The 22969-nt window shown below is 32.3% G+C and overlaps 1 protein-coding gene across 4 annotated transcripts; it reads right to left on the reverse strand.

Annotated features, from left to right (window-relative positions):
* Positions 1-1654: 1654 nt before the first annotated feature.
* Positions 1655-18935, reverse strand: LOC148614775 (recQ-mediated genome instability protein 1-like). Of its 4 annotated transcripts, none has more exons than XM_088589122.1 (14): positions 18813-18935; positions 16109-16238; positions 14996-15142; positions 14632-14736; positions 13693-13776; positions 12107-12240; positions 10604-10746; positions 10089-10141; positions 8926-9703; positions 8003-8088; positions 3778-3891; positions 3203-3244; positions 2663-2716; positions 1655-1893 (listed from the first exon to the last, which is right to left on the reverse strand). In XM_088589122.1, the coding sequence occupies exons 2-14, from the start codon at positions 16214-16216 to the stop codon at positions 1732-1734; spliced, it is 2010 nt and encodes a 669-aa protein (XP_088445248.1). In that variant the 5' UTR covers positions 16217-16238; positions 18813-18935; the 3' UTR covers positions 1655-1731. The 4 variants fall into 4 exon arrangements, with proteins under 4 accessions (XP_088445248.1, XP_088445246.1, XP_088445249.1 ...); XM_088589120.1 differs by having other exon boundaries at positions 13693-13812; XM_088589123.1 differs by having other exon boundaries at positions 2649-2716; positions 13693-13812.
* Between the last annotated feature and the right edge of the window lie 4034 nt (positions 18936-22969).

Below are 22969 nucleotides of genomic sequence, written 5' to 3' on the forward strand. Positions count from 1 at the left end.
TCCATAAATAAAAATTGAAATTGTGTAATTTCGTACTAATTTTCAACATGTCTGTTAAGTTCTGATGTTTTCTGGTATTGGCACTTCTTATTCAGAGATACTTTTTACTCAGAATGCACTTTGAGCAGGGAAGATAAGATGAGTAGGATTTCAGATCAATAATTCAAAAGTATTCTTTGCCAAATTATTTTGTTGGTGAGGAAAGCCTTTGAAAAAGTAATCAAGGGCACCAAGATTCTAGTGGAATCCAAAAGAATGTAATCCAGGGGCAAAAACAGACAAACACAACAAAGAACATAAAATAAAGAAAACAATATGTACAAGAGCAAATGAGCAACTCATTAACTATTGCATATTTTTTGACTAAATAATAAATGCTACCTCTAGACTAATATCTTTCTGCTCTTACAAGATCTTTTCTACAAAAATAGCTGTTGCTAAGGGAGATAATTCATAGATATCTACAAAAAAACCAGATCATTGTTTGTTATTATTTCAATCCTTTTATATGAATATTTCAATAAGCAAAGCAAATTAAACTACAATTTTTTAAACCATCATGTGCCACACACCATTGTTTACTTGATTTTATATGTAACTATACTTATATTGGATTCTCTTCTTGTGGAATCCCCTCACAATAATTATATCATGGTGCCCAACTAATGATAAATTCTGGTAAGCAGACAGCAGACATGTTACAGAGCACAATCAAACTGAAGCTGTGCACCTGAATAGTTCCTTAGATGTTTGCAATGAAAGGTTAAATACCCTGTTTGCTGGAACAATTTGTTGCTTTTATGTTGTTTTAAAAAGAGTTTGTAAAAAATTATTTTAAAAGTTTCATCAAATATTCATGAGAGTCATTTGACATTAGGTGCACGACTTTGGCTTGATAGGTTGAAGTGAATGTAAGCTTTAAGCTTTGTATTAAATAATTATTTTAAAAAATAATATAAGTAGACACCCTTAAAAGTGACTATTTTTTTCATGCAAACAGAAAGTACTAATATAGACAAGTTATACAAGTCTATTTTTAGAGAATCTGGAAAAATCACTTACATAATATTTATCAACTATATCTGAACACATTAAAACAATTATCTCCATATGCCAAGTTTAGTGACATGTACTGGTTTTTTTTTTAATTTTTAAGTTTTTACATCTAATATTCTGGGGAATAGTTATTAGGGTAAAAATACATTTCAGAAGTATGATTGTACATAACCACCTAATTGACAATGAAATAAATCCACAAATTTAATTATGATATTAATATGGAGTCAAATTAATGCATGGAAGTATCATTCCTCCAAGCAAATGGAAACAACTGTAGAAAAAAATGATTCAGCTGGTTTTTTTTAACCAGTGTTACCATCCATGTTCTACTGAAAATCCCTAAGGGATTTTGAAATTAAGTTTCCTATGGTCTGACTTTGGTGGAACTTTGTATCTGTGATTATTTAGGATATAGGTTAACATAATAATTTACATTGAAAATATCTTCTGATGCGATTAGTTTGAAGATAAATTTTGTTTCAACTGAACAACACAAATATTTGAAATAGTTCAACCTAAATCTTGAAGTTTGCCTCTGTCTTTCCAAAGACTTCTAGTTATGACGTGTGCCATTTTATATCTATAGCCTTTGACACAAAATAAAACTATTTAATCATTTAATCATCTAACAATAAAACAAATTAATTAAACAAGTATTGAGATGTAAATATGCTATTGTTTCATTTTTCTTTGAAGTTTATCTGCAAGAACAGATATGTCTGTTTGTGATATCATTGCAAGGGAGATAACTTCAGGCCTAGAAACTTGTGGTAAAATCTGCACTTCCATAATGCACATCAGTTCTACTAATTTTTCTTGACAACTCTTTATTCCCTGAAAAAAAAAGAAATGATGAACTACAAGAATCATAGTGAGAATTTTTGCTCACTTTGCAATTACACCCAATCCTTTTTTCCATTTTAATCTACCACATGGTCTTGTTGGTAGACCACTGGAATCTTAAAGATCCTCTTAACTAGAATTAAGTTATGATAGTCAAAGAAAAAAATATTAAGCTATGAAACAAATAGAAAAATTAATGGATCACTTGGGATAAAAGATCTTTTGATCTTAAAATATGCTCAGATATTCAAATTGATACCTAATTGCATCCCTATGTAAAAACATTTTTGAGTATTGCACTACAATGAATCTTGAAAAATTGTCATTTTATTACTTTTGTTGTTGGGGTCTTTTAGAGCTTATTTCAAGGTCTGTTTACACACTTTATCATCTGGTGACCTCTGAAAGTATATACTATTTTGGATTTAGGTTATATGCTGGTGCATTTATCACGTTTCACCATATCTGTTTTTTTTTTTTTTCATGGATCATATATTCATAGTAATATGCAAAACTACACATCATGTCCTAAATATCTACAAAGCCACAGACAAAGTTTTAAAAAAATCACTGATCCCTTCTCAAGTTATAATCTGAAAACCATCAAGGACTGACACACAATTTTTTGAAGTGTATCATATCATAAAAATTAGTAAAATCCAGTTATGTTGTATTACTTGTGATGTATGGATAGACAGTAGTATACCTTAGTAAATCTATCTTTAAATTAGTCCATAAAAACTCACATAAAAATCAGTACCTGTGTTAGTTTTTCCCTTACACCTATATCAGTTCGAGCCATCTTTCTGAGGTTCTGAAATGGAAAAATTACAAATATAAGTTACAAATAAGCAATTCCAAGGAACCTGAAATGCTTCTCTAGGATTCAATTGATTAACTGACCTGAAAAAAGATAGTCAATAATTAGAAATTTAAAAGAAAAGATCATAGCACTTGTAACTTTACACTATTTACTTGTTTCAAGTTTCTCTACATTAACAGAATACTACTATATTATATAAGACAAACTAGAAATGTTTTTTTTTATACAAAGCATACCTGTTCACCTTTGGAACAGTTCATGTGGGAGATTCTGGCCATGAACACAAGGGAGATTTTTACAAAAAGCATTTTTTTGGTATTAATCACTGAATATTTTTCACAGATAAATATGGTAAATTTATCCCAAAGCCTTTGACAAATCTTATATTTTTATGTGGGAGTTGTTTTAATCAATTTTGTAGGAGTTTACTCTTGATGTTGGAAGGTTAACATGTACATCAAAATGCAATTTGTTTACCTGACTTTCAACAGCAGAAAATCCAATCAGTTGTGTTAAAACCTTCAAAAACAAAAAGTCATGTTAATCTTTATACATGTATTAATAAATGGACAAACAACAATAGCAAATAAATCTTCAGCAATTTATAAACATAGAAAATATAACTTCAGTTTAAAATAAAGGTTCAATGGATAAAGGCATGCTTGAGGTGTAACATCAAGTTGCACAAATAATAAGGAGCTGATATCAACAGTAAATGTTCTTTAACTTTCTTGACAAACAGTGGCAGAGTAGGCAATATCACTGAAGGAGCCTGGAGCACAGACAAGATCTATATAGAATTCTGTAAAAACTTATTACAAGTTGAATTACCTCCCCTTTTACAAGAAGTAGTTTTTACTTGAAAATCTTAAAAGCTGCAATGGTGAAAAAGATTTTTTTAAGTCATAAAGGAAAAGCCACAAACCGTTTCTTCTCAAAAACTTGGGGTTTGCAGTTATGATACTTAATACTTAATACAGTGCATACATTCTACTTATTACTTCTTCACCTTGCCAACAAAATTACAAATCCATACAGGTGATGTATTTTACCTTATCAGAAAGGTCAACATCCAGACTCATAGTACCATCATTAATTTTACAGGGCAAACTCCATCTCTTTCCACCTGGGCAATCTAATTTTCCAGTCAGGGTAGATATGTATGCCTTAAATAAATCAACAGACAATGACACAAAAATATGTTTCAAAGACAGTTAAAGTCATAGACGACTTTCACATTCCATATTTTACATCAAATCTGGTGGAAAATGGTTTATAGTTTTATACTAGACAAAGAAAGGATGTCAGATTTGAAGGCTGCAAGGAGCAGTAATAGTAATGTGGAAGTACATCTCCGAACATAAAATATCTGAAATGCTTCTATAATACATGTATAATTTAAAAATTCTTTGTAGTAATCAAATACAGTTTCTGTTCCCTTGGCTACCATTGCAATGTCACCTGATCTTAAGCCTGTTGACCCCAGTTGACCTGAAAATTAATGGAGTTCTAGATTTTAATAAGAACTAGATGTATAATCAATACAAGGATGCTGATTCTTCACTCACAGTGTTCTTATGACTGTGACCGACACCTTTGACCTATAACCTTGATAATTACTAGAATTCATGTCTTTCCTGAGAGATGCAATGTAAGTATGTTACAAGTTCCATCAAAAGCCACTGAAAGACATTCAACCAAGTGTGTTCACAAAACTCTGTCAATATGGTTGACTGTTGTCTTACTAACATTTTGTGTGCAAGGGGATGAATATCAATAAACTACAAAAATGTATTAAACAATGAATACTGTTCTTTTTGCAGTAAATTCATTGATGGCTATTTCAGCTAAATTTGGTTCACAATAAAGGAAACATAACAATGTTATAACAAAATGCAAATCGCCAAATTGAAATTCAACATCCAAGAACTTATTGTAAATCTAACATTAATGCACCTTGATATTCTCTATGATCTGGTCATGTTATCTACTTTTTGGTCGGCCTAGATAATTGTAATATCACAACATGGACCATGATATATGAACAAGAGATTTGAAATCCACCGTTGTAATTGGTTGTGTGATTGTGTCACATGTCTATGAAATCTTAACTGTCAAAATCTATGGCAAGCCAAAGTGGACAAAAATCAATATTTTGTTATATCAGAAAATATTTTTTTAAACATTACAAAACCATTATTTTAATATTAGAAAATATTTTTTAATATTAGAAATTCATTTTGTAATATTAAAAATTCCTGATTTAGTGATATTAGAAAATGAATTTCTACAATTAAAAAATCACTTTTCAATATTGCAAAATCAGTCACATTTTTTAATATTACAAAATGATTTTCTAATACTAAAAAATCATAAATGAATACAACAAATCCATTTTCTAATATTAGCAATTCAATTGAAGTTTTAATATTCAAAAAGGGTTTTGTGATATTAGAAATCAAATTTGTAATATGAGAAAATGAATTTGTAATATAAGAAAAAGAATTTGTAATATTAGAAAATAAATTTGTAATATTAGAAAATAAATTTCTACTATTAAAAAAATCATTTTTTAATATCAGAAAGCACTTACTTTGTAATATTAGAAAACATTCTTTTTTGATATTACAAAATCGATTTTTAATATCAGAAAATATTTTTTAAATATTAGAAATTCATTTTGTAATATTAAAAATTCATTTTGTAATATTAAAAATTCATTTTCTAATAACACAAATTCCTAATTTTGTAATATTACAAAATATCACACATTTAGTAATATTACAAATTGAATTTGTAATATTAGAAAATGGATTTGTTATATTAGAAAATGAATTTGTAATATTAGAAAATGAATTTCTAATATAAAAAATCACTTTGTAATATTGCAGTCACATTTTTTAATATTACAAAATGATTTTCTAATATTAAAAAATTGTAATTGAATACAACAAATCCATTTTTCTAATATTAGAAAATCAATTGAATTTTTAATATTAAAAAAAATGATTTTTTAATAATAAAAAAAAGGGTTTTGTAATATTAGAAACCAAACTGTAATATTAAACAATAGGCTCCCAGGAGCCTGAATCGCTCACCTGATTGAAGTTTGTCTTTCAAGGGCAATAAATTTGACAAGGAGTTGTCCAACAATTTTGACTCAAGAAGACTTTGGTAGGTCTATCATTAGGATCATTTCAGCGATAGAAAGTTTCTTTCTTTTAGTTTTAAAGATATTGGCTGAAAACTGTAAAAAAAAACTGTCATTTTTCATCTTTCAAGGGCAATAACTCTTACAGGAGTCACCTGACAACTTTGACCCCTGACGACTTTTGAAGGCCTTATAATAAGTGTCATTTCAGCTAAATTTAGCTAAACCTAACGGTTTTGGAGATACTTGTGAAAAACTATTGTCTGACCCCTTTGTTCTATTTTTAGTAACAGCAGCCATGTTTTTCGATGGGATAAAAAATCCCCACAACAGTTCTATGCACGATACCCCAAGAAACATTCATACCAAGTTTGGTTCCAATTGGTCAGTTGGTGTCAGAAGAGAAGATTTTTTAAAGAAATAACATTCAAAATAGCATAAAAAATGTCGAAAAAGGGCAATAACTCCAACATGGCTTAACATATCAAAATTAAAATTTGACCACAGATAGAACTCATCAAGCTGAAAACTTTTACTCCAGTCAGAATTTGGCTAAACCTAACAGTTTTGGAGATATATGCATAAAACTACTGTCTGACCCCTATGTTCTATTTTTAGTAATGGCGGCCATGTTTTTCGATGGATCAAAGATCCCCACATCAGTTCTATGCAGGATACCCCAAGGAACATTCATAACAAGTTTGGTTCCAATTGGTCAGGTGTTGTCAGAAGAGAAGAGTTTTGAAAAATTGAAAATGACGACGGATGACGTCGGACGCCAAGTGATGGCAATAGCTCACATGGCTTACGGCCAGGTGAGCTAAAAATGAATTTGTAATATTAAAAAATAATTTTTTTAATATTAGCAAACAGTATTTTTTGTCCACTCTGGCTTGCCATAAAAATCAATGTCATGACCTTATATATGTTGAATTCTAGTAACAACTGGTGATGTCATAGGCAGGTGATTGCTAAAAACTTTGCCAAATACTGTTGTTGATATACTTTTACTCAATATGACACCTTAAATCAGCACTATTAACACACTATTTTTTTCCATCTTAACAGAAGAATCCATATCACACTTTAACCTGATTATTCTATCTGGTTTACATTGACAACTGATCAAAAGTTCACAGGATTTGGTTGATTACAAGGTTGGTAGAATGAGCAATTCTTATTTATATTAAAAAGCATGGTCATGTGATACTGTAAACATTTTAATTTCACAGTTTTTGCAAATTCTATCATGCTAACCCACTCAAAGTTATCAATTTTCATGGTTTCCAAGTGTTATAAAGGTTAAAAATCAATTTCCCTGGAAGTAATTTTCACACTTTTCTGTCCAATGCAAAAATAGATAAAACTAAAAAAAAACTGTGAACAACGCACCCTAATTTTATACCCTCCCACCCCATGAACCTCCATATGATAACACGCACCTTTTGACCTAAAATTAGAGGTGCACAATGGTAACTAGTAATAATGATTCTGTAAAAGATTCATTCAATTCCATTCAGTAGTGTAGGAGGCGTATTGAACAAGAGAATGATCCCCCTGTGTAACAGAAAGAAAGAAGGATGGAGGAAAGAACAGATACCCCTATCACGATATACCCCTACTTTGCATGTGGGGATGTAATAAGTACACTGTGATATATCATATCTTCACAGTACTCATTAAAGCGCGTGAAAATGTAGAAGGCATTACCACAAGATAATGCCTCTTTCAGATTATTAAATGAAATAAACAAAATAGCTGCTTAAATTGTTATCAATAAACTGAGTGTCCTTGAGAAAGTGATAATGCCTTCAAAATTCATAATGCCCTGGCCTACAGCTTGTCGTGCAATATCACAGTCCTGGGACCAGCCAATTTATCATAATAATGCCTTGGTCTACAGCTTGTCGTGCAATATCACAGTCCTGGGGCCAGTCAATTTATCATGATAATGCCCTGGCCTACAGCTTGTCGTGCAATATCACAGTCCTGGGAGCAGTCAATTTATCATAATAATGCCCTGGCATACAGCTTGTCGTGCAATATCACAGTCCTGAGACCAGTCAATTTATCATGACAATGCCCTTTACATTTACTATCAAGTTATTACTACATTATGTATTTACCTTTACTTTGAAACAGACAAGTTGTTGTGTTGGCATTTGTTTCTTTACAACTGACAGGTAAGTCCAGGGATCATAACTCATATCAACTAAAGTCAAAGGATTAATAATTGATTGCAGTAAATTTATCAAGTCAAAAATGTTATGTTCTTCACTGGAGATAAAAAATAAAAGAAAGTGTGGATGAACTGACAGATCAAAAGACAAACAGTCTGATCACTAACTGTACATACCTACTGCTTTTCAAGCATTGTGTATGATAAATATATAAAGACATATAATTTTTTTTTAATTTTTTTTTTTTTAAACTACTCTTTCTAAGACTCTAGATAAACTTCTTCAACAAACATGTCTAAAGTTTATTTGTAAATAACCAATTTTTTTCTAGCTAACCACTGACTATCAAAAAAGTTTTCTTTTTTTCACTTTATGTTATAACCATACCTGTTAACCTTTGGAACAATTCATGTGGGTGATTCCCCCACTGACGCCGTCTCATGTGGGTGATTCCCCCACTGACGCCATCTCATGTGGGTGATTCCCCCACTGACGCCGTCTCATGTGGGTGATTCCCCCAATGACACCATCTCATGTGGGTGATTGCCCCACTGACGCTGTCTCATGTGGGTGATGTTTAGGTAAAAGTAAATTTATGATGCACAAACTCAATTGTTTGGTATTTTTCATAAACATATAGTAATTTTAAACAAAACCTTTCATAAATCTTACATGTGTAAATTTTTCATTCATTTTGGGGGAATCTCCGCCCTTGTGTTGGATGGTTAACAGGTACGGTTAAACCTAACTAAAAAAATACACATGATTATTTTATTTTTAAGGTTAAATCTTCGTTACATTAATTTATTAGCAATGTTGGTTTTTGCCTGTATTGCCATATATTTTTATTAAAAAATATATCATATTACCATCTGCTGATGATTGAAATTTCTTTTCAATACTTCTTTCCAAATTTAAATTTAAATCCTTTTCAAGGTCAAATTCTACATTGAGACTTTCATCTTCCTGCTTGATATCTGCTGACTGTGTTTTAAAGAGTGGTCTTTTCTGCTGAACTACATTATTGTGGTATATGGATGAACTGCTTGTACTAGCAGAATCCCCTTTATTGGATAGCTGGATGGACCTTCTCTTTGTTTTATTATCTGCTTCATTTGGGGAGACAAGTGGTCTTTTCTTAGATGTATTCACTTTAGTTTCTAATGAATTTCTAGGCATTTGATCTGATTTTCTATGGTTTGATAAAAACTGAGTTTCAAACTCATCATCAAAATCATCATCTAGGAAGTTCAAATTCTCAATATCATCTTGATTTGATCTGTTACCATAGTAACCAGCTGAGTGACCACCATTTTGATTTGTTGCATTGCCTTGGAGACAATTGTTTTTAAAATTTGCTGCTGAGGTAAAAGAACTACTATTTTGAAAACTATTATTTCGAGTCAATCCTGATGAATTTGCCACTCCGGTCTCATTTTTGATGAAATTGTTTCCTACTGATTTCAGAGTACTTCTGTTTGGATTCATATTGATTCCAGACTGATTTTGTATTCCTCTTACATTTCCTGTGTTAGTACTGGTAGAAGATCTTGATGAGTTGGATAAATTTGTGTTAGGGACAGCAGTTAGTTCATCCTCAAAATCATCCATATCACCCAACAGTTCCAGGGGTAAATCTTCATCAAACTACAAAACATTAAACAAAATTACTTTCCTCAAATTTGATCAATACAAAGAAAAGAACATAACACGAACAAGCTTCGATTAAATCCAAGTTATACCAATTTTCCCCTCTTCAATAGTTCAAGTACTATTCAACAAAAAATAAAAAAAACAATGAAGAAAAAGAGCTACCTTACATGAAAATAAACATTGTACAATAAAATGCCATGCAGGGTGCAGCTTTATACAACTGCAAAGATTGAACACTGCACAGGTGAGTTCCCAAAGTTTATCTGTGGTTACATGCAACTATGGGCAATGTTGAATGTTTACGTGGGTCATTTTTTAACAATAGAATGTAATGAATCTTGGCAAAATCAAAATAGATTTGTGTAATGAGTAGACTTACTTCATCTCCAGTAGGTTTTGTCTGAGACTCAGCTTTAATATGCCTTGGTTCAGCTGTAGATACAAATTAATAAGATCAACCATCCAATAAACAGTCAACAAAGATATCATTGCATGCATTAATATTTGTGACTGTTTCATTTTAATAAAAAAAAATACAATAATAATTTTGGTGATTCCCACATATAGGTATTGTTAAATTTTTAATATTGTGATTATAGGTCAGTTGTATTTTTCCAAACAATAAAAATATTGCAATACAAAAAATATACTTAATGAATAAACTACACAAAATTTATATGCATTTATATTCTTTTTTTGTACAACCAATCTTTTATATAAAGGGATTCCAGAAAAAAATTCATACAATAAATTTTGTGACAGCCTGCTTTATTTTTTTGTCTTCCAGAAATCTTGAAAAAAAAAAATCTGGTTAGGTGTGGCTCTTAGTTATGTTCTTTTGAAAATTAAATCAATGATTTGTCATACTAAAGATTTCATCAGAATAAGGTTTACCTTGGCAGTAAGCATTTCCTGGTCTACTATAAGATCCTCTATAACTATTATTTGTTTTCTGATCTTCTTGTTTAACATTTATAGTTGGTCCACATTCATACTCCTGTTTGTATTCTTTGTCTGCATTGGTTAGGTTAACTTCTCTGAAAATGAAGGGATATAGTCAAAGTATCATCTGAATATAGACTTATACAGATGATTAACCAGTTTTCATGACACTTACAACTTTCTAAGGTATTGAGTTATGTGCATTGGCTAAGAAGTGTTAATAAAATGCTCTTATCTATATTATAAAACAACATGTTTCTTACACAGCTTTATCCTATGCATGCACTACATGTACTAACTAGATGTCTAACCAACTTAGTTGAAATAATTTTCAACAACTATTCCATACAGGGTTCTCCATAAGTTTTAAAGTAGGTGGGGGAAAATTAAAAGTAGGTGGCACCATGCTCGGTAGGCAGGGGGTCTGGGTGTCCTCCCCTGGAAAATTTGAAAATCTATAGTTCAGGAGGTGGCATCTGGGCTGTTCTGAGGAGATTTTGATCCCTTATTCTTGATGCAAATATTTCCGTTTTTTGACCTCATTTTGCTTAAATTTGAAAATTTATGTGATTTTTTTTTATGTGAAGCAAAAGAATTCGGCCTGATCACACCTCAAAGATAACATAAAGTCATTGAAAGATTTGACATTTGTTTATACACACTATCTATCTCTTTTTTTAATAAAATAAGATGATATTTTTCTGTACTTGCACTGTGACATGCTTTGGTCAATGAAATGTTGAATTGATTTTAAAACTTCCCACATACGGAATCTGGGATACAGAATCAGTAATGCGTTTGAAAAAAAACGGACCACGTCCATTACAAAAGCATCGAATTAACCACGATTAAAGTTTGTTTATTCATTCGTACTGCCGATCAAGACAAAAAAAAATGCATTTATCAAGGAAACTAATCTGCATTACAATAAACACCACAATCAAAAAATTTCTGACGCAATTTTTTTATGTATGAAGCATGAAATAACCAAACATTTTTTTTTTTCAACTTAATTTTTTTTTGTGAGCAACAAAATAGCTGGCGCCAATGTCAAAGTAGACCGCGAAATCGCCAGTGGCTGGCATTTATTGAGAACCATGTCCATATGTTTTTTCATTGACAAAGACTTTATTCTTTTCAGATTTATACCATATGTAAACTAAAAAAAAATGTGCATAAAGCTCAGTGGTAGATACCCTAGCTTCCCACCCCAGTAACAATATGGTCAAAACATAATCAAAGTCGTCAAACAGGAAGTTGACATCACTTCAGTCTAAAACTGAATACCACCATATGGCATACCTATACAAAGTTTTGTCAAAATATCAAGTGGCTGTGACAAGTATTTGCAGAGAAAAAATGTAAGCAGAAAATTGTGGACAGATGAACAGACAGACAACATGTTTACTATATACCTCCTGCAAAACAGAGGGGATAATAAATGTACTAACTTACAGAGTAGATTTAATGACTTGTTCAATGTTGTTTGACTCCATTAATGTATCCACTTCTCCTCCAAGGATAGAGACATTTTCTCTCTTCAGCATCAACATACCTCTCCTACATATGACCATACCCTGAACTTGGATCTATAAACATATAAAGTTAAATATCAATTGTTTGGTAACAGTTCTAAATACGGGGTTCTACCAACCTCCTCTTACCATACAGCACAAGTTACATCAAAGAACAGCATTATTAAAATTACTGAGCTAAGATTAACCTCTGCAATGCATGAATTGTTTTATTTAATTCAAATGTGTTGTTTATGGTTTTGTTAATTTTTGTATAAATAAGAGTTAAATTTTAGGAACACCAATTTCCACTTATAGTATGAAAGAATATAACATTATTGAACCATCCTACATCATACTACAATGAATTATGTTACACATGAACTCTAACCTAAATGTTTTAAATGAATTGAGCATGTATCTGGCTTAAAAATTTATTAGTTCTATAATTATTAAAACAAAATTGAAATTAGCATATATTCAGCCTATTCAATGAATTACATATTTAAAGAGTTGCTTGCCTTTTCTGTATATATTTTTTTTCTCTTTTTTTTGTTTTTTTTAAGGGGGCTGTATACCCAATTCAATCTTACATATACTAAAAAAGTAGTGAATAATAAGATCTGTAAAGCCTTGATAATTGAAATGTTCCAACCAAAAAACAAAAAAAAACAAAAAACAAAAAAAAAACAGTCAACCTATGACCAGTCAGCCCATGACCAGTCAACCTATGATCAGTCAGCCTATGACCATTCAACCTATGACCAGTCAGCCTATGACCAGTCAACCTATGATCAGTCAGCCTATGACCAGTCAGCCCATGACCAGTCAACCTATGATCAGTCAGCCTATGACCATTCAACCTATGACCAGTCAGCCTATGACCAGTCAACCTATGATCAGTCAGCCTATGACCAATCAGCCCATGACCAGTCAACCTATGATCAGTCAGCCCATGACCAGTCAACCTATGACCAGTCAGCCTATGACCAGTCAACCTATGATCAGTCAGCCTATGACCAGTCAACCTATGACCAGTCAGCCTATGACCAGTCAGCCTATGACCAGTCAACCTATGATCAGTCAGCCTATGACCAGTCAGCCCATGACCAGTCAGCCCATGACCAGTCAACCTATGACCAGTCAGCCTATGGCCAGTCAACCTATGACCAGTCAGCCTATGACCAGTCAACCTATGACCAGTCAGCCTATGACCAGTCAACCTATGATCAGTCAGCCTATGACCAGTCAGCCTATGACCAGTCAACCTATGACCAGTCAGCCTATGACCAGTCAGCCCATAACCAGTCAACCTATGATCAGTCAGCCCATGACCAGTCAACCTATGATCAGTCAGCCTATGACCAGTCAACCTATGACCAGTCAGCCTATGACCAGTCAGCCTATGACCAGTCAACCTATGATCAGTCAGCCTATGACCAGTCAACCTATGACCAGTCAACCTATGATCAGTCAACCTATGACCAGTCAGCCTCAATCATGTCAACTAACACAAGCTATACCAACCTTACATCCAGGCTGTAATTTCGAGTTAAGACTTGAAATAGGACCATACTCCATTCCCTGAACATTGTGGGTCCCATCTGTAAGCTTTAATAATAACATCCTACTGGGTTTTGGTTCCCACTAAATATTTAAAATCAAATCTTAATTTACAACATCCAATTGTTTATAATTTGTTTTGAATAGTGGTGACTTAAATTGTGTTATATCACCTGCACAAAATGTCTTGGTAGATCTTTCAAATTTATCAGAAATAAAAAAAAAGATTTTCTTTAATACTTTAATTAAAATGTCAACTCAGCTTTAAATAAATGAAAATAATATAAACAATACTTTATAATGGATATCATTATATTCTGAAAACAGGGACATCAAAGTTATGGTAATAGTATGGAACAGTATCTCACTGCACCAAATTATAGCTGCAATAGACATTTTTCATATTCCCGACTTTGACTTCCTTTTTATAATTTTGAGCAAAAGGCAGTAACTCTCCAACCAGACAGACTGGTTTACAGTCTGATTGGAGCAATGGACAGCAGTAGACTTCAAATTCAAATAATTCACTTATTGGAGTTATGGTAAGTACGTGGATACTTGTAAATAATTTATTTCAGTCAATTTAGCTATTTACCGAAGTGAAAATAGTTTACTTTCAAAGAAAAGTGTTTACTTTCTTTCTTTCCCTAATATGACCGCAAACAAGGTTGTCATGTGTTGGTGGGTTATGTCTTTTTGGAATACATGCTAAAATGCCTTGTATTCCGCAAATATGAAAAATGATTATTGTAGCCCTCTATGATTTGGCATCTTTAACAGAAAACTGCACAATTTAGAAAACCCTGAAAAGATCTCCTACTTCTAGGAAAAAAGCTGGAAATAAACACCTAAAAAGAATAAAAAAAATTACTAATACTATATAATTTCTCTGACAAAACTCACTGGTTTGTGTGTATCTGCAGACACCTCAGCATTGGCATTTTCAGTTCCCTTTACTTTCTGTAACTGACTGTAACAAGATTGGCCAACATCTACCATAGAATCTATCTGAAACGGTATTATAGTTATGCTAAAGCTGGGAATTCAATTCAACCAATGACATCCTTAAATAGGTTTACAGAGTGATAAAATTCATTCCAGATATTTGAAACCGAAAATAGTTATACAATGTACAAGGAAAAAACATCCTTCCAATCTGGCAATAAAATGAACCTATGCTTTAAACAGAAAAAATTTGGAATGTAAATTATACAAAGCCAATTGTTGTTAAAATGGATACTATACAGTTTAACTGATTCAATAGTACCTGCAAAGCAAACGATCCATTAAGCTGAAGTTTGCCAGCACTGATCACAACTGCTGGAAGACATTGTGAACCAAGTTCATGTAAATCAGACAACAGCCATTGTTCAAACACAAGTTCATTCACCTTCTGTTGTGACTGGACATTTCCCTAAAAAATAATTAAATTCAATTATGTATTATAATCACAATATTTTTTAATATCTTGTCATGTACAAAAGAAAGAAAAATATCGGTCTAGAAGATCAAAGGAAAAAAGTGCAGATTACTGATAGCCAGGTTAATCAAAACTTAAGTATCTATAGTGGAGTAATAGACAGGAATAAATTCATTTATTCTAATGGCTTATTTGACCTAAGCTTATGCCTAGTAAAACCTGGTTAGTACTGTAAACATACAGGTCTGCAAAGACAACGTTTTGACACAAAACAAGTGACTCAAAATAGTGCAAGCAAACATAAAAATAAACATTTTTATGTTTGCTTACTCAGGAGGGAGGACAAGACTCTAACTGTGGCTAGCAAGATGAGGTCTAATCTCCTTACCAAATTTTCAAAACTTACTGATTTTGAGTTGAAAGGTTTATCACATGTATATGTTGTTACACATGTATGATTTTGTTACCCTTTTATTGCAGTGGAATATCAGCTGTTTCCCCTGCAGACTTTTACCACAATGTTGAAACATTTTCCCACAGGGAGGAAAATTCCAAATTGTCCGGCATAATTTTTTGAAAACCAAATAAAGAAGCCAGTGAAATGTTCCTCAAGACATGATTTCTCTGTCCAGTACTTTGTTCACTTCTGGGGAATATTTTATTTGATAAGTCATAACCTAATGAATATTGGAAGTACTGTCAGTATGTATTTGTCAGTCCAATATCGGTTTTCAGTTTCGGAACAGCATATGATGCATTTCTTTTCCCTGTACCATATTTTCCCAATGTGTTGATAATACTGCAAAAATTTCCTTAAAATAAAGAGTTGGGGCTGCTCTTAAAACAAGGAACAAAATCACTAAACATGATAATTATCAAAATTCATCACACAGGGAATATTTGATGATTCACTGTCACCAGTGACCTTTATAATAATCATTGATACTTTGTACAATATACCTGGTTTTCCTCAATGATCCATTCAATACAAGCCTCTAACCAGTCATCTGGGACATTGATGTGTTTTGAAACCAACCACTGTTTAGCACTACTTATGTAGGCATTCATCAGTTACATGTACATGTTACATCTGCAAAACAAACTAGTTTCTCAGGCATCACAGCATCCCCTAACTTAATAAAAACACTCCCGCATCAGCAATTTTTATTCCATGGCAAAAAAAAATCCAAAATTATTATGTGTCCATCTTAAAGCTCATCATCAGGATTATTTTTGCACTAGACTGGAAGGTTCAGAAGTTGTTCAGCAGTACAGTTATTTGACATCAGTTAAAATGTAGCACTAATATCAATTCGTGTCAAATTCTTTACTCTAAAAAGATTTTGATTCCCATGGAGTATTATTCATAATTTTTCCTCCACAAACATGTCTTCTGAACTGTATACTAGTAATAAATATTGAGCGGAAAAAAGCAGGAAATATTTCACAAAAAAATTTTATATTCAATTCAAAGATCATAAATATTGCAGCAACCTTTTTCTCTCAGTCTTTTTTTATCATAGTTACAAGAATTACTTCTATACATGTCAATATGCACCAAGCAAAAACAAAAACTCTGGTAAGAAAAGAAGAGAATTTATGTAATTGTTTGATTTAAAATTTAAGTTAAATTTGAAAGTTTTGAAAGTTTCCAATTATTGAACTTTTACAACATTCAACAAAGCTTTCATATAATTTAAAATGTTACAGACAAGCTTGAAAATAGACAGTAAATGGTATAAAGTCCATATTTTACCATCCGCTAGTAGCAAGTGGTTATTAATTTATCAGAAATTGTGTCATTTTCAGTATGTTCTCAAAATGAACATTCAGGCAACAACCTTATCATCTCCCAAGAAAACTATACTTATGAAATAAATCATGGAAACTCCATTTTATCATTGTTTAGCCACTGGCTGGCCATTAATGTTGCATTGTTTTACCTCAAGCGATATTGAGGGGTTAAATAATGACATAAATTGCCAGTCCTTGGTAAAACAATGATAAAATGGAGTTTCCATGCTTTATTTTAATCTAATAGGACTAGTTTCTTCATATTTTTTTAAAAGATATAGGCTATATGTTGTGTGAAATATTGGTCATGTGTTTATCATTTTTTTACCATGGCTGTTGTCTAAAAGGATATGAAACATGTCATATTAGAATCTTAGTTTTAATCTTGTTGTAAGAAAACAGAAAGTGAAGCATTAACATCAAGGACTTTTTTATCAGAAGTTCTCCATAATCTGAAATATTTGAATATTGCTTGATTCTAACTATAAATAATAAACAAAATCAAAGATAAATGTATTGTTTATGTTATACAACCAAGTGTTTTAAAACTCCCTAGACTCTATACTCTGTACCCACTATATCCCAGTATGACTAGATCAAGAACATGGAATGATGCACAATTTCAGTATTTGTAGCACTTGACATAAGGGCTAATGTAAACTTTGGAACCACATATTTGTCAAGTTTTCTCTAGAAAAGGATAACTAGAGACAAGTTTGAAATTTTATGTGATATTCAGCCATTTTCAAATTTTCGATTGTCAATTCAGAAAATTGCTGGCAAACTGAATGAAGATGAAATAAGGATTTAAAAGTTATCGTGATCCATTGAAAAGTTGAAGTGCATCCCTGCAAATTACTATTGCAAGCAAGCAATAACTGAGTGTTAAAGATGCTGCATCAGAAAAATATGTTTAATGAATGAAAGGTTAGATTGTGTTCTTACTTCAGACAAAATAAAAATCTGCTTTCCAAAAGCCTGTTTTTCTTCTGTGTTGAAAACAGTTCACTACTGTGATACAATGAGATGCCAGTATACACTGTACACAAAACAATCCCTTTTGAAATTTGTAATACCGAGCATCGCATGCGAGTCAGTAAAACCGGAATAGGTACCAGACAGGCCCGCAGAAATGGGTCAGGGAAATGAATTCAAAGTGAATCTTCCCTTTAAATTGGTTTCAAATTAAAATATGCAATTAAAAAACAAAGAAAAAATAAAAAAAGAATTATTTGCGGTATCTAATTCTAAATCCAGTATGCTGAATTATTTTTTTAAAAAATGGACAACCGTTTATCTATCCTATCTCTCCTTCGAGCTATCGTCCCTTTTTTTCAATGATTTTTACAAACATAAGAAAAATGTGTAAGTGGGATGCTTGGATGTAGGCTGTGCCTAACTCATATTAGAAGAACTTTTATTATCCACTGGGCAAAAAAGGATTTTTTCTTACCTACAAGCCCAACAATTCTCCAGTTACGAATGGGGCATAATACATTACATATATTAAAATTATAGTATCACATGACACTGAACTCGTATTATAAACATAACAAAGAACTATGACTGATTTACCACATAGTGCAGTATAGTTTGAAATTGTGGGATGTAAGGTACTACACTACAGAGATATAAATAATTAAGAAAAAAAGAAACGATAGCTGTGAAATCGTAGCTCTTGATCTCTTTTCTTTTCTTTTCTTTTTTTTTTTTTTTTTTATTTTGCGATCTATCGTTAAAAAAATACCAAATAAATAGTTACAGCTACGTTTCGCAGCTAAAAAAGAAGTGCCTGTGCACACAAGAACAGCCTAAACAGGTGATCAAGATGTATAATAAGTATATATTGGTGGTGATCAAATAGGTTTACCCGAAACAACAATCTGTTACTGGTAGAGTAGTACTACCGTCTAATAAACATTGTCCTACCGGGCTAAATTGTGACCTATTGTTGTTGTTTACTTTCGTTTTCAGGACATTATATTTTGGCGGGAAAATGAAAAGGAAAGTTGCAAGTCAAAACGCCCCATTTCATGTCATCCTTTTGAGCCGAATTTCCGCTGAGCCTGTTACATTATACCCTTTTTAATCCTTATTTTGATATTTTTTAAGGGTATTTGTGCGAATATTAATGTCCATATGAAATATTGGATGTATTTTTTAAGATGCTGTCTCTTACAAAAGCATGCAAAATCGTCCAAAAGTGATTTCAGCAATTACTAATAATTCATAGTGCATCGGGTAGGACCCCATGTGAAACCAAACAAAACTACAAAATATTATTTCCGGAGAGTCCAAGATGGTCAAGATATGTTTTGACGTTACGCGCGCTGTTCGTACTCCATCGGCGTGTACTACGGGCTAGAATAATCCACAACAATCGCAATTTTCGTGCAAAAGAACCACGTTCTTCTGTATCAATTACTGACTATAAGGATATTAGGAAAAATAACAAATCAGTAAGCACAAATTTTATCTTTAATCGACGTGCTTAACGGTTATAACTTTTTCAATTCCACTTTTTTAGCCTGTCCCATCTAACATTAGATAAATACCGATGTTTAGTTATAATCAGAGACCTTTAATTAATTACAGGACTATGTTATAATGTATTGTATTACTATAAATTGTTTGGTTTATATTGAGCCTATGGTGGATTGCTCTGGCTTGACTGTGGTTTATGTAGTGTGAACGGTATATTTATCCCCAATGTCTATTCAAACTCCGAATTGTGATGTGAACCCAGATTGCATAATTTGACTAACTCGTTTTCTTACTTTCTTCAAGAATTTTTATATTCTTACTTTTTTCCTGTATGTTAAACAAGAAAGTGTCAAAATTTCTGGCGAACCGAATAAAATTTGTCTATAGCATGTTGTCTGTCTATAGCATGGCGTCTGTGAAGAAACAAGTGACATTTGCTTTGTTTTATCATATCAGATTTCTGTCACTAATTGTTTTGACTTGTTTATTTTGTGACTTTTTGTCCTATGGATGCTCAAAACTGTTGTGCGACCTTTTTGTCCTATGGAAAATGGGAATTATTTTCCAGACTTTTTGTCCTGTGACTTTTTATCCGTTTGCCTATGTCGCCATAATATTCCTTCAGAGAACAAGACTCCAACAATCATTTCAAACTTTTCAAATAATAAAAAGTCATCTGATGAAACTATTCTGACAAATGCCTAGAAACGCAAAGAAATAAATCTATAAAATCCTGAATCACGTGCTATTATTAGTATTGTGTATATATAGAGAATATCAAGCTCTTGAGAATTCAGGGTCTTTAATTGTCATGCATTTCATTCCGGTAAGGTCGGAAATAGAAATCTACAAATGAATACTACGATTTTACCTGTTCAGTGAAAGTGTTGGTTTATGAGCGCCTATTTTGGTATATTTCCAAAATGCTGTCTATATGAGTCTAGTTTGTTTGTTAGTTTGACTTTTACTTTTTATCAATTTATAGATCAAAGATCAGAAAAACAGTCGCCAAAATCTATAGATTGTAAAGCCTGCTAGCATCTAGAACTACATCCTTTCCACCCGTCATGTAATTTCAATATTCAAGTTGTCTACAAATGTTAGAAGCATAAGTCATTGGATGTTTAGCTAGGAAGGAAAACCTAAGAGATGATACAATCTCACCATGCAGTCCTAGAAAGGAAAATCATGATTAAGAGGGATGTTGAGTACCAATCGAAAGAGCTGTCTTCATATTTCATGCTGGAGTTCATCCAAATATTTTAAAAAGTAGGCAGTAATTCCGATAAAGAAAGAAATTCTAGCCTTTTATCTGCTCATGTTTGACAAAATTCTACACAAACTTAGAATAAAAGGGCGACTCAACACCCTAAACCATCCTGATATTTCCGTCAGTTTCGTGCATTTCAGGACAGCAGCATTTATAAAAAAAAAATGAGCCTTTAATGAACATTTAATCGTTATGTTGAAACGGTCTGCTCTTTATTATTTAGCCACCGAAAAGACCCTCTTATCCCATATCCATCTGGACGAAAAAACAAACAAAAAAACAAAATACAAAAATAATACTAGTAAATAAAATGAAATAAAACCGATTCAAACGAACTAAAACCTGACAGCTATATTTTTCCAAGAAATGGTGCAAGTCTGTGGTCAGGTGTTATTTTTATTTGTAATAATCACTCTATTTGGCTTTTTAGACATGTTTTAAGGCTAAAAACCACTAATTCCACTTTCCATAGGCTTCTATGCTAATTTCACAATATTCAATGGCTTCTCTGGACTTTACCTTAACTTTAACCTGCAGAGGACTATATATCAGCATGATTCTACATATGTCAGCTCACAATCCTCAGAATGGCATGTGGGGTTAGCAGACTTGCAGTGCAGTACTGGTCACCGGAAGTGAAGGGTCTATAAATAGCATGGGAAATCCCAGTGTTTTCACAAGATAGGGGTATATTTAAAAATCATTATGGAGATTAGGCTTCACATCACAAGAAGCAAAATGCACCTATAAAATGTACAGAAATGTTTTTCCTTTCAGAAACTGTTTAAATTTTTTAAATAAGATGAGAACTTTTTTCACAGCACTATGAGGAACAGGGGTAATTTCTGCGTAGGACTATTTTTGCGTACGTTCCAAATGCTCATTGGTTGAATTGGTGGTCTGTAACCTAAAGAAACTATGTTATTTCAAAACTAGATGTATCGAGGATTATATGTGATAGTAGAGCTTTGTTGTTTAGGGGACTTAAACGTGCATAGCTAGCGTTTCCTTCATTTGAAGACTTCAGCGTTTATGTGACAATTTTTGTAGCGCTTGAGCTATAGCTTATCAACTGAGATATAGTTATACCTGGAAGAGAGGTAGTGTATATAAGGGCTGGTTTCAAGTTTGAAAGATTTAACAGATAGTTTCGATTTACAGTTCGTTAAATTGAATATCGACTTAAATATCGATAATGCAGTTAAACTATTTGGCCATGTGTTATGATAATAGAGCTGTAGGTTCTTTATGGATTCCAAAGTGCATGGCTAGTAGTTCATTAACCAGACCTAAGTTTTGAAATAATATAAGACTATGGCGTATATGCTAATGTACGTGTTTCTGGAACTACATGAGATGCTCAGAAACTTAGCACTCTTTCGGATACATAAGAATTCAATTATGCAACAAGTTGGTGGGTGTTGCGCATATTCATCTAGGTGATCCGTGTAACTCAACAACGAACCTGAATATATTACGTAAATTGGCTAACTGCTACGATGCCACATGAATTTTTGTGAGGTTTTTAAAGATAAAGTGAATGTCATTCGTAATCAAATGGTGAATTTAAGCCAGAGTTCAATGTGCAGAATTTACAACAATAAGCTTACGTTAATTTACTTTTCAAGTCGACCTCCGTTCTTCCCTATCCCTAGTTTTGCAATTTGACGATTATTTGCAGTGAAAAATTCAAACACCCTGTATGAATTGATTCAGAACATGAGTATTTTGATATTACAAAATGTATTGTTTTATGTTGCGTTGTTTTCTTTGTATGTTATTTTTTTTCTGCTTGTTTTTATAGAATATCGTACAAGCCAATACATATAAAAAAGAGATACAAAAGTCACAAATAGATTATTCGTTTGTTTACGTAATCCTATATAATATGCTGTTTACATTCCACTTAACCCAATACTGCCCACCCCACTCCAAACGCCACCGACAGTCAGTTAGGCCAAATTAAAAAGATGTGTATTTCCTATTAGCCTACCCTCCATATTTTTCCTGCTAAATATAGAGTACCCTAAAGTTTAGTCGGAATGTAGCTCCCATAGACGCAATGTAAACAAAGTTTTAAAAAATCCCTACCTACCTACCTTTTTTTTTACAAAGGTGTAATAGGATACACACGGGAAAGAGCGTGCATAAGATCAAGAACATAACAAAATCATCGTTATCTTAAATTCCATTATCCATGGCCAAATAAAAGCCATAACCACAGTACTTCAATCTAAAAATTGCGTAAGTACACTCTTTTTTGATGTATGGAA

Source organism: Perna viridis, chromosome 6, assembly GCF_037379345.1.
Source record: "Perna viridis isolate PV_CMFRI_1.1 ecotype Kerala chromosome 6, ASM3737934v1, whole genome shotgun sequence".
NCBI lineage: Eukaryota > Metazoa > Mollusca > Bivalvia > Mytilida > Mytilidae > Perna > Perna viridis.

What these genes read in the sequence shown, in the direction of transcription:
- LOC148614775 (XM_088589120.1), bottom strand. Translation starts at nt 16,216, where the DNA reads ATGAATGCCTACATAAGTAGTGCTAAACAGTGGTTGGTTTCAAAACAC. An exon ending in TTGTCTGTTTCAAAGTAAAG is followed by an intron (nt 3,892 to 8,002) that starts GTAAATACATAA and finishes GATTTATTTAAG; the next exon opens with GCATACATATCTACCCTGAC. An exon ending in TAAGGGAAAAACTAACACAG is followed by an intron (nt 1,894 to 2,662) that starts GTACTGATTTTT and finishes TTTTTTTTTCAG; the next exon opens with GGAATAAAGAGTTGTCAAGA.